The sequence below is a fragment of the Physeter macrocephalus genome, chromosome 7, assembly GCF_002837175.3.
Source record: "Physeter macrocephalus isolate SW-GA chromosome 7, ASM283717v5, whole genome shotgun sequence".
Taxonomy (NCBI): domain Eukaryota; kingdom Metazoa; phylum Chordata; class Mammalia; order Artiodactyla; family Physeteridae; genus Physeter; species Physeter macrocephalus.
In genome coordinates, this window is record NC_041220.1 from 9,554,599 (window position 1) to 9,566,873 (window position 12,275).

Here is a 12,275-nt window from a genome sequence, read left to right on the forward strand (position 1 = left end):
GCGCGTCGGGAGCCTGTGCTCCGTGACGGGAGAGGCCACAACAGTGAGAGGCCCGCGTACCGCAAAAAAAAAAAAAAAAAAAAATTACTAGAGTTAACGTAAGATACATGCATAAAATTAGTCAAAAAAGAAAAAAAGAATGCCTTATAAAGGACAAATCAGTACGAATTATTTTAGACAACCTTGGAAAAAAAAAAACAGACTTGGCACAAAATCCCGATTTGTCATTTTGGGAGGGAACAGGATGATATTTATTTCCTTCCACTGCAAGACCCACCTCAGTGTATTTCTTTCCTCATTAAAAAAATCCTATCTGACGTATTTTAAGGATAGATCTCAGATGATGTAGGGTATTTCATTTGTAATACTCTCCCTCATTAAAAAAACAAAAAAAGATTACGCTTTAAATACACTTGTGGATATTGTGATTTACACAAGGCTGGAATTTGGCCATGATCTTAAATTCTTGGATTCCCACAGTTTGAATCATGGAACAATTGTTCCTTCAGCTATCAAAGTATTTCTAGAATCTATAAAATTATCTTAAACAAGTGCTCACTCAGTATTTCACTTCCAAAGATCATACTGTAATCACGGAACATTAAAGCTGGTTGAAACTTCATACATCATCTAGCCTGGTGACTTTTCAAACCTGGCTGCACATTAGGGTCACAGAGGGAAATATAAATAACTCCTAATGTACAGGTCCTCACGCCACCCAATTGGGCAGAATTTTTAGGTGAGGGCCCACGTGTGTGTGAGACATACACGCGCAAACACACACTCTCTAAAAAGCTTCCCAAGTCTTCCAAAACGCAGTCAGGTTTGAGAACTACTGATTCAATCCCACAGATTACAGATAAGGGACACTGAAACCCAAAGAATTCCAGAGCAAATACCTAATCAATGACAAGAGTTGGGTCTAGAAACTCAGTCTCCTACCCTCCAGGACAGCGCTTCAATTCAGAACGTGCCAGGTGCTTCAAGGACAAGGATGACTGTCTTAAAAAAATTTTAAAACCCCACAGTACAGTAGGAGAGTGAGACACATCAATTTAAAAAAATGAACCTCATGTGGAATGAGGCCCACAGGTTCTCAAAATTTAAAGACAACCAAGTTATCTGGTAACACAGATGATACTATAAATACTTTGAAAAATGAAAGCATGTTAAAGACAGAGTCTTGCCTATCGAGTCTTAAAGAGTGGCAGAGAATATGCTGGTAGATAGGCATGGCTAAAGCCGGAGACGAACAGGAGTTGTTTCATTGTTGGTACTGACGCTGTTGGCTGGCTCCCCCTAAGTGGCGGAGCTCAGATACGAGCAGCTCTGCAAATGCCAACAGGAAAGAGTGAAAATGGATTGAGAGGTGAGGGGGTGTGAGGGAAGGAGAAGGTGAGTGGAAAGCCAATTCCTAGAAAAATAACAAAAATGTAGTATAAAAGCTACAGAAAATGGAACTATTAAACTGAGTAGATGACATCGTCTATTTCATGATATTTCATAAGACAGGAGTAATTTTCTATAAGGACTAAAATCAATGGAACCAGGACAGGGAAAGGGTTAAGATGACTTTGAACAGTAAAGCAGCAGGCAATCAACTCACTGCCAAGTGGCAAAGGAGCAAAACCCCTGGGGGAAGGGCTCGGTGGTTGGTGAGGACAGAGGGCATCGGCTCAACGAAGTCTGATGTTGATGTTGGCATGGGTGTGCTGTCTACTTTGACATTTCTCCTCATCAAAACTCAGTTTGAAAAGGTGTTACTTTAGGTCCTGGAGCCCTTTAGTCTGTCTGAATCTAGCAGATATAACTCTTAAAAAATATTACAACTTATCTTTGCTTTGAGCTTGAACTCTGTAGTCTCTGTGCACCAAAGTTTTTGCAAAAACAGTGTTTGGGACCATTAACCAAACAGGTCTCCAGTAAAAAATATACAGTGATCCTGAGTTAGCTACAAAATACTCATCATGTGCTTGTTTGATGCGCTGCGACTAGCATGGGGCCCTCCCTCAGACTGCCTCTTTGTCAACACAGCTGTCTCCTGGGGCTCCACTCCCGACCCATCGCTTCGCTGACAAGAAGACAAAATGTGTCATTTTCCTAGTGTCACCAGTGGTATATATAAAGTACATGGCTAAAGAGATGCTAGCTTATGGGTGACACTGTTTCTTGAATTCCCTTTTTAAATTTTTATTTTTTACTGTATGATTCTGTTTATTTTTTAATTGAAGTATAGTTGGTTTACAATGTTGTGTTCATTTCAGGTGTACAGCAAGGTGATTCAGATATATATATATGTCTACATATATATATAAACACACACACACACACGTATATTCTTTTTCAGATTCTTTTCCATTATAGGTTATTATAAGATACTGAATATAGTTTCCTGTGCTATACAGAAGGTCCTAGCTGTTTATCTATTTTATTTATTCATTTATTTATTTATTTATTATTGTTATTATTTTTTAACATCTTTATAGGAGTACAATTGCTTTACAATTGTTTACCTATTTTATATACAGTAGTTTGTATCTGTTAATCCCAAACTCCTAATTTATCCCTCCCCCCTCCCCTTTGGTAACCATAAGGTTGTTTTCTATGTCTGTGAGTCTATTTCTGTTTTGTAAAATAAGTACATTTGTATCATTTCTCTAGATTCCACATATTAGTGGTATCATATGACATTTGTCTTTCTCTGACTTAGTTCACTTGGTATGATAATCTCTAGGAAATTCACTTATTTAAAAATGAGAAATATAAGACCATTAAGAATTTCAACCTTATAAGCTAGGACGAAGTGAGAGAGTGGCATGGACTTACATACACTACCAAATGTAAAACAGATAGCTAGTGGGAAGCAGCCGCATAGCACAGGGAGATCAGCTCGGTGCTTTGTGACCCCCTAGAGGGGTGGGATAGGGAGGGTGGGAGGGAGGGAGACGCAAGAGGGAAGAGATATGGGGATATATGTATATGCTGATTCACTTTGTTGTAAAGCAGAAACTAACACACCATTGTAAAGCAATTATACTCCAATAAAGATGTTAAAAGAAAAAGAATTTCAACCTTCACAAAATAAAAAGGCATGTTTCATCATTAGCTGCAGATAGAACAGAAGTTTCTCACCTATGCAACATGAAATGCTTAAATGATTTCTCTCTCCTTTTTCTCTCTTTAATTCTATACAGTCTTATAATTTAAGGCTCCTATTCAAGAGTTATATTACATGTATTACATGTAATACATAGTTCAATATAACTAAAGAATCAGTAAGACCAACTATTCCTCTGTTTAAGTTTGAAGTGATCTAAGAATACAAGGCTATCTCATGTTTTGATAGTTGGCACTCAGAATAACAAGCACGAACCGAGAACAACCCTGTAGTCCGTGATAGTATGTCCTATGCATTACCTACCTGCTTAGAGAGCCAGTTTGAGACTGTGTTCACTGACCATTCCCAACTGAGGGCTTGGGAAATGTTTTATATTTTAATCAGTAATTCTAGAGCAATGAAACAGACAAGGATATTGCAAGACAATTATTCAAAGGAAAACAGAAAAGAGTTGAGGCTTCAAACTGGATTTTCATCTTAAAGGACCACATAAAACAAAAGCGTTTTCTTATCTGGACCGGAATTCCCTGGGTACGGTGGTTTTGATTTTAGCCATGTGTCTGGCCACAAAGAACTCTGGGCTTAAGTATGGCACATCTATTAAAAAGTAACCCGCCCAGGTTAGCTGACATCACAGCAGGTCAGAAATAACAGATAAAAGCTGTATGCCTGCTACCTAAGTAATAAAAAAGAAGAGATCCTGGGGGAGTTCCAGTTCAGACACTACAGCACACGTGGAAATAAAGGAGATTCACTGCAGGAAGAGGGAAACACAACTCTGACTAATGCTAACGTGATCGCTGGGACAGAGCTCCTCTCTGCTTAGCGGGCTGGATCCATTTTCTACACAAAGAAAACTGACCACTGAGGATTTATCTCTCAGAAATCTGCGCAGAATTAAGGGAGATGATGTCTTCCATGTCTCATTGCCACCTATGTGTATGCTTTCTGGAGTCATTCCTACTTGTCATGATGTCGCACTGCCTTCCCAGGAGGCTACTCAGCAGCACTGGAGGTCCCTGCACATCCCAGATACGGAAATGTGGAAGCCCCACTGGTGAGGGGTCTTCACTGGGGGAATCCTTTCATAAAATTCCCTTAGAATTCCAAAATTTCATCTTAGAACAATGGCTGTCCTATTAAATTGTTCCAAGAGTCTCGCAAACTATCAGAGTTAGAGGGAAACTTAGTAGCCATCAATCCAAGATAACATCAGCTAGGTCCATCCATGTTCTGCAAATGGCATTATTTTATTCTTTTTAATGGCTGCGTAATATTCCATTATATATATGTACCACATCTTCTTTATCCATTCCTCTGTCGATGGACCTTTAGGTTGCCTCCATGTCTTGGCTGTTGTAAACAGAGCTGCAAAGAACATTGGGGTGCGTGTTTGTCCTACTGAGTGAAGTAGGTCAGACAGAGAAAGAGAAACATGGAAAGAGAAACATCCTATGACATCCCTTATATGCGGAATCTAAAAAGAAACGATACAAATGAACTCATTTACGAAACAGAAACAGACTCACAGACTTAGAGAACAAACTTATGGTTACTGGGGGGAAGGATAGGGGGAAGGGACAGTTAGGGAGCTTGGGCTCGACATGTCCACGCTGCTATACTTAAAATGAATAACCAACAAGGACCTACTGTAGAGCACAGGGAACTCTGCTCAATGTTACGTGGCAGCCTGGCTGGGAGGGGCGTTTGGGGGAGAGTGGACACATGTACATGGATGGCTGAGTCCTACTGCTGTGTGCACCTGAAACGATCACAACATTGTTAATCGGCTCTACTGCGATAGAAAATGAAAAGTTAAAACAAACAAAAAAACAACATCAACACACTCAGTGCCCATCAAGTGACTGTGCTGAGTACTTGTTAGCTCATTTAATCCTGCAAAACCATACTAAGTAGATACTTCTATAGTTACTCTACGTTATTAGGTACTGTGTCACCTATTACAAGATGGGGAAGCTGAGGCCCAAACTGAGACATGCTGACTACATTGTCCACAAAGCTGGTTAAGTGGTAGAGCCATGATTTGAACTCTCGACGTGTCTGCCTCTTAACCTCTTGGTCCACTGCCTGCCGCGATACTGAACTGGCATTGCTTAGAAAGAGGCATCCGGGTGGAAGTCAGGAGACTTAGTGATCTTGAATCATCATTTTGCCTCTCTTGGCCTCAGTTTTCTTAGCTGTATAATGGGAGGGCTCAATTGTAAGATCTTTAAGATCCCTTGCTTCTCTATCATTTTTTTTAAGAGAATGTCCTTTCTACAGTTATTTTTGATAAGCAGTAAGTGATGAATAAGATATCTGAAGTATTTTACGTCCTTTAAAAAATGTTCTTTAAAACCTGATTTCACCAGGACAAATCTAATAGAGTAACCGAGTGTTTACATCTCAGTACTTCCACAAGGGGCATCCCCAAATCAACATGAATTGGCTGATTAGGAACATTCTAATTATGTAACTTTCAAGGACTTGAAATAACGAAGACTAGTTCATTTGATTTGTGTATTCATTTAATTTTGGAGAGTGGAAACCCTAGTAACGGTGATGATGACGTTGCCGTCATGTGGACCGATCAAATAATGTGCCCTAATACACAGCTACACGTAGAGAAAAAAAAAAAGATCAAACATGTATTATTTATCTGTCAGCAAGCACAACCAGACCGTGATGCTACCTTCACTTTGAGAGGGTTCCACTCTCTGTAGCCCATGGAACCTATGATCAGTTTCATTGTTCTTTTTATTTCCCTGATACCATATGCCCAGAAGCCAGAGAACATCATTTCCATGTGGGAGCATACACAGCAGAGAGCATTACCAGCAGCCTGCTCATTAGGTACTGTCTCCCCTGATATTCTGTGAATGAGAATGAACTATGGCTTGGGGATGGAGAGGGGGTTACACGGCATGGTGGTCCGGAGACTAGTGACGGAGACCTATAGATGGACACCGGCTCATATGGTTTCGTTAGCTACTACTTTTGTTTATATATTTTGTTGCACTGGTTTCACATTCACAGTTTAAATCAGTGCAAAGTTAATTCCTTACTGGAAAGCCACCATTTTGTTTCTTACTGAAGCTAGAGAAAAAGGTGATATTTTAGTGACTGAACTGACTGCTCTCATCTTAGCCACGCTTTATGCAAAAATTCCTTTGACTATACTTACAGCTATATTACTGCTGTAATGTTAAGTGGACATTTAAAATAGATGAATATATATATAAACATACTGAAAGCAGTAACCAAATGGTCTAAACAGCCTCGAAATGAATCCACGTAGATTTCTGAGATATGCAAGTTCAATGACAAATGCAGTACTTGGCAAAAAAAAAAAAAAAAAAAAGTTAAAACAACTCATTTCATAAATTACATGGATAACACAATTCACATTCCCAAGCACAGTAAAATGTATTTCTTTCTCGCCATAAGCTTTAAAAATTTCATCTAGTTTTCCAATACAAAATATAATAAAATATTGGTCCCTTCATATTATTTTTTATCTGGCAGAAAGTTCTTTACATTAAGTGATGAAATAGTTTTAAGGAAACAGTAAGTTAGCTTTCACCCACTCTGGAGAGATTTTTTCAGCTTTATATTTAGCCTCTTTAAGTGTGCTGGAAGAGACTATAAATTTACGATTAACCAAAGTAAAAATAATCCAACACCTGAGTCCACTTCAGTAGGAGGAGGAAGAGTCTACCTTCCCCTTTCCTCAATGAATCATCAAGATAATATGGCCAATTTGCATTCTGACCAAAAATCCTAGTTTTTATCTAGAGCTGTATGTTAATGATATGAGGAGACCATATTCTTTTCTTTTTTTTTTTTTTGTGGTACGCGGGCCTCCCTCTGTTGTGGCCTCTCCCGCTGCGGAGCACAGGCTCCGGACGCGCAGGCCCAGCGGCCATGGCTCACGGGCCCAGCCGCTCCGCGGCATGTGGGATCCTCCCAGACCGGGGCGCGAACCCGGTTCCCCTGCATCGGCAGGCGGACGCGCAACCACTGCGCCACCAGGGAAGCCCGGAGACCATATTCTTGAAACCCAAATATAGCATTTATTTTGGCTACACTTTTTGTTTTATCTGGGTGACACTGGCTGCCACGGGACTTTTTTGGTGGGGTGGTAAGGTTGTTTTTAATGTATGAATTAAAAGCACACCTGATTATTTCAAAGTACACAAAAGAACAACAACAAACATTAGCCAGGAAGGCATCACTTAAAAACAGAACAAAAAACCCTGACGTCTTCCCCCAGCGGACATCTTATGAGCTGGGAAGATCTGACAAAATCTCAGATCCACTGCTTACTTACACGGGGAAAACAAAACAAAACAACAACAAAAAGAACTGGAACATGTTTCTTAGATTGCAAAGAGGGGAAATTAGAAGAAAAAAACAGTTTGATTTTGTTTCACTAAAGCCCTGGATGCGAGGAGCATCGTGGGTGCTACTATTTTTCACCTTGTGACCTTTTTAGATCATCTTTTGGTCCTTCATCTAAGATCATTAACATAATGAATACTTTTTGGTTAAAAAGGGGCGGGCAGAAGACAAGAAACTCAGGTGCTTTTGAAAAAGACTGATTTTTTTAATAGCTGTCATTCTCTGCTAAGTCACTGTGTTAAATCAGGCTGCTGTTCTGAACTCAGGAGCACAATTTCTCCCTCTCTGTAGCCTTCAAACACACATACGGCCTAGAGGCAGATCAGATGGGCACTTATTTTGGACACACACTGGTATGTTTGGATGCAGACACATGGAAAATGGAAGAACAGCAGCTCGACAGAACTGCTGCAGGATCCTCCCTGAGATACAGCTTTGACGAGATGAGGATACCCTCTTCTTCCGCAGAAGTAAATTTCTAACGTTTGTGTCGAAAATCTGTAGAAAAACCAATCTAAAGCAAAGTATTACAGGCTTTCAAGAAGAAGCACTTTTATTCAGTGCTTTTTCTTGATGAGCAAATTCCTTATGTTAGCTAACCTGGATTGTAAAATTCTATCCATAAAAACAAACATAGAATCAAAGCAGATCAAAACAATCTTGAAAAATGGGGAGGACACTTAACGAAGGAGGTGCACGGTGGGCACGCAGCGGGGGAAGCAGTTACACCGCCGGCAAACCCTAAACGCACACCGTTTCCCTATTACTCAGCTTGTACTCCTAGAGCGAAAAAGGCACTCACACATCAGCTCCCCTGGAGAGTCAAAATGAGGGGAAAAAAAAAAAAAAAAAAAAAAGACTGCAAGGTGACACTATAATGGAGGATAAGGATAAGCACGTTTTCTTTCATAGATTGCAGTTACTCTTGGCAACACTGAACGTGACACATTCCTGCGTCGGGGGGAACGATTTTCAGTCATTTAGCAATGGGGTTTACTTCTGCACACACAGCTCTCGCGCCCACCCACACATCCAACAGGCTTCTCCTTCCTGCTAATTTACATATGCTTTCCCGACCTTAAATCACCCAGGCGGCAGACGACCTTACCTTTCCAGCTCTTCTCATCACACAATGCGCTCAGGTCCAGCCCGGGCGCTCCGGAGACAAAGCCCTCCCGCGGCTCATCAGCATTTGGGGTCCTCTGCAGCTTGCCGTCAGGCAGGCCGGGATGCTCCTGGATCTTCATGGTGGGGTCCTGCAACGAGAGCACAACGTCTCCAAATCGCTACTGCGCATCAAAACCCCCAAACGTCCGCAGCAATTCCACTCCTGCTGGATGAAACCTCCCAAGCCACAGCTGCTGACGTCCCCGGCACGGAAGCCGAAATCACAGCTCGATGCCCCCTGGATGCTGCCGCTGGCCCCTTGCACGCAGAAAGCGACCATCCATCTGCGCTCCTTTAACTTTGCTTCTGGAAGAAAGACAAGATGTTTTCCGAGGGCTGTCCTTCCTGATAACTGCTGGCAGCTGACAGTCTGGATGATTACTGACCGGGGCCAGGAAGGAGGGAAAAGGAGTTTGTGTTTCCTTAAAGGAGTATGGCTCTCCAGACTGTAAACAAAAACCCAAAACTCAGCTAGCGCTGTTGCCAAGGCCGTCGCAGCAACGTGGTGTCTCCTGCACGCAGACTTCTTTGCCCCTTAGGTAAACAGTGCTGCAGGGGCCAGGAGCGGAGGCTGTGTGCACACGTGTGCTCTCCTGCTGGCCCTGCAGGCTTAGATCAATTAAGCGGGGCTAGCTGCACATTCCCAGATTTCCTGTGGTTGTTTTTTGCCTCGAGTGTGGGGAGAACAGACTATTTATGGAGGAGCTCTGGGTATGCATTGTTGCGCAAATTCAGACAGCAAGGGGGTCTGGTGTCTAGCGGCTAAGCAGTAAGGAATACACACTCTGGAAATGAGCCAGAATTACACAGGGAGCACTTTGTTTTTTAAAGTAAAAAGGCAAGAGCTGGCAAGTCAGTGAAGCATAATTTATATCTTACAAATATGCAGCTGTGGCTTGTTTTCTTGGTTTTGTTTATTGGTGGCACGCACACCAGGCTGGGATGTCTGGGGTATGGGAAAACTCCCCCGCAAAGGCTGCTATTTTAACTAAGCGATTTTGTGTTTAAAAAACTGCACTGAAATTTAGTCTTTTTTACCTTGTCCTTTGGCACTGGGTAAACCCAACCACTGACATACTCTCCTCTCTCATAAAATCATAAGTAAAAGTGTTGCCTCCAAACACATTTCTCAAGTAGCACAGATCTGTACAAAAGATTTTCTTTGAGAATAACTGGAAATTTATTTTAGCAAATATACCATCATTAAATAAAAAAACCCCAAAACATCTGGAAATCATAAATGATTCTGTTAATGTATGAGAAATATTCTTATGCTTAAAATAAAGCAGTACTAAGACTTCCACCTCCTTTTCATAGCTATTCACCCTACTTTGATATCACCAGGGGAATAGATAGGGCTTTTACTACTATATTTCCAGGAAATGAAGCATTCTCTTCACATTTGGGATAACATGAAATATCACCAATCAGTTCATGATAAGCTACTGAAGTCAGATGGAAATGCTAAGTAAATCTGGGGCTTTAAGACACTTTAAAATTTCTGCTTGTCTATTGTAGGGAAAAAAACACACAGATTATGCATGTATGTCACAAAAATCATTTGTTGCCTGAGCTGAATCCTAAGTAGACAGAGTTGAATGACCCAATCTGGTGCTCAGCTTTTTAAAAGTTACAGCATCAGTTAGTCACCTATCGTGTGTGTGTGTGTGTGTGTACGCGTGTGCGTGTACGCGTGTGTGTGTGTGTGTTAGACCTCATACAGCAAATAAACATTTTCTCAATAAAGATCTCTGATAATTGTTACACTTAGAGACACATAAAAGGGAAGAATATAAGAAATATGATTCCGTGTTGTAAGTATGGCCCTTCCTTCACGAGGCACATCTCTGAAGCCAGCAGAGGAGTGGACATGAATTTTCCTTCCGGGCAGAGCTGGGGTTGAAGTGTGACTGACGTTTAGTAGCTCGGTGCCCTAGCTGAGCCATTTCACTCCTCTGAGCCTCCATTTCCTAATCTATAAAATGGCATTAAAAACACTGACCTGGCAAGGTTCCTTTGAAGATCTGAGAGAAGGTATGAAAGGCCTCTAGCACGGTGCCCGGAGCGGAGACACACAAATGGAAGCGATCCCTCTTTCCATTATTATCAGGCACCACGGGGAGATGAGTAACATATTGCTACATCTCAAAATGCTCAAGAGAGGAGTGGGAGATGAGGTATATAAACTGCCATTCAAGGTGAAACACGCTACGACAGGGCGGGGCAGAGTCTTAGACGCATAATGAAAAATGATTAGAGCAGACTGACGTGCTCCCATCATGGACCAGCAACAGCGTTCGGGGGCCGTGTGGGCCAGAGGGGGTGGGAAGGAGGGCACTTCATACAGAGAGGAGGAGGAGGAGAAGCGCAGAGGCGGGCAGGAGTGGGGGACGGTGACCACAGGAGACGAGAGGCTGGGCTGCCAGAGGCCCTGCAGGCTGGGCTAAGTTTGGATTCTATCCCGTGGTAGATAATGGAAAGCCACTGAAGGATTTAAAAAACTGACTCATGGTGGAGAAACGTGCGTCTTCCAGGCTGATGCCTCGGGCACGGGAATGCACGCTGCTGGGGAGACCCACAGGCCTCAAGCCGGGCTCACAGGCAGCCGGCAGCCCCTGCCACACCCGTCAATGGCTCTGCTCCCCGCCTCCGGAGCCTGTGTCCCCTCAGGGCACTCCAGAGTCCTGCAGTGCCTGACACGACGTGTGTAAAATCCCCCAGTTCCACAAACACACACGCTAATTTAAAACGTGTACTTTTGATGACCGCCACATCCAAATTAGCACCAACCGCAAAGTAAGAAAGTTAAAATTAGAAAATTCTTCCTTAGTTTTTTCCTCCAGAATGTATGGGTTTACTCACGCCTTCAACAACAGCGGGTTGGTGCACCCGCTCTGGGCCGGGCTCTGTGCGAGACATGCAAGCTCTGCGCAGCAAGGGGGTTGGCGTTTAGCGGAACAGGCTCAACTATGCTCAGTGGCGCTCTGGAAACTCGATCTTGGTGCGAGGTCACAGCAGACCCCCTTGTGAACTGGTGAGCTGCTCTTCACGGGGTTCCAGTAAAGTCTGGGAGTTAGAAATGCAGGAGAGGGAGCAACTACCACCCTGGGTAGGGTGCTGGGATAGACAACCTTGATGGGACTCTATTGTTCTAACAGAGAGAATCAGGTCAAATTGTACTAGTTTATTCAACTATAAGACTATATATCACATATTATATACATGTAACAGGGCTGTCTATTATATGTCAGGTGCTAGAGATACAAAGTTAAAATTTATTTACTCGTTCATCTAAGAAATAATTTTTGAGGGCCTTCCATGGGCTTGACAGTTCTTTAGATGTTGGAGAAATTTCAGTGGCCTAAGTAAAGTCTCTGTCCTAATAAATCTTAAAGAAGGGGACCGTTAATAAAGAAAAAAAAAGTCAGGTAGTCCTACGGACATGGAGAAAACAAAGCAGGGTAAGGAGGATGATGGAGGTACGGGCCACAGCCTGCTATTTTCTTGGGTGGCCAGGGACAGTCTTTCCAATAAGGTGACATGTGAGCAGAGACACAAAGGAGATGCTCTTCTGTGGGAAGAGCATTCC

The 12,275-nt window shown here is 42.4% G+C and overlaps 1 protein-coding gene across 14 annotated transcripts in view; it reads right to left on the reverse strand.

Annotated features, from left to right (window-relative positions):
- Positions 1-12,275, reverse strand: part of FAM13A (family with sequence similarity 13 member A) — a 381,052-nt gene that overhangs the window by 49,998 nt on the left and 318,779 nt on the right. For all 14 annotated transcript variants that reach the window (XR_003680461.2, XR_008617746.1, XR_008617749.1 and 11 more), the window contains one exon: positions 8,628-8,775. Coding sequence is in view for 6 of the 14 variants with exons in the window: in XM_028491594.2 (XP_028347395.1) it covers positions 8,628-8,775 (148 nt within the window). In the remaining 8 variants the exon portion in view is untranslated. The remainder of the gene's footprint in view (positions 1-8,627; positions 8,776-12,275) is intronic.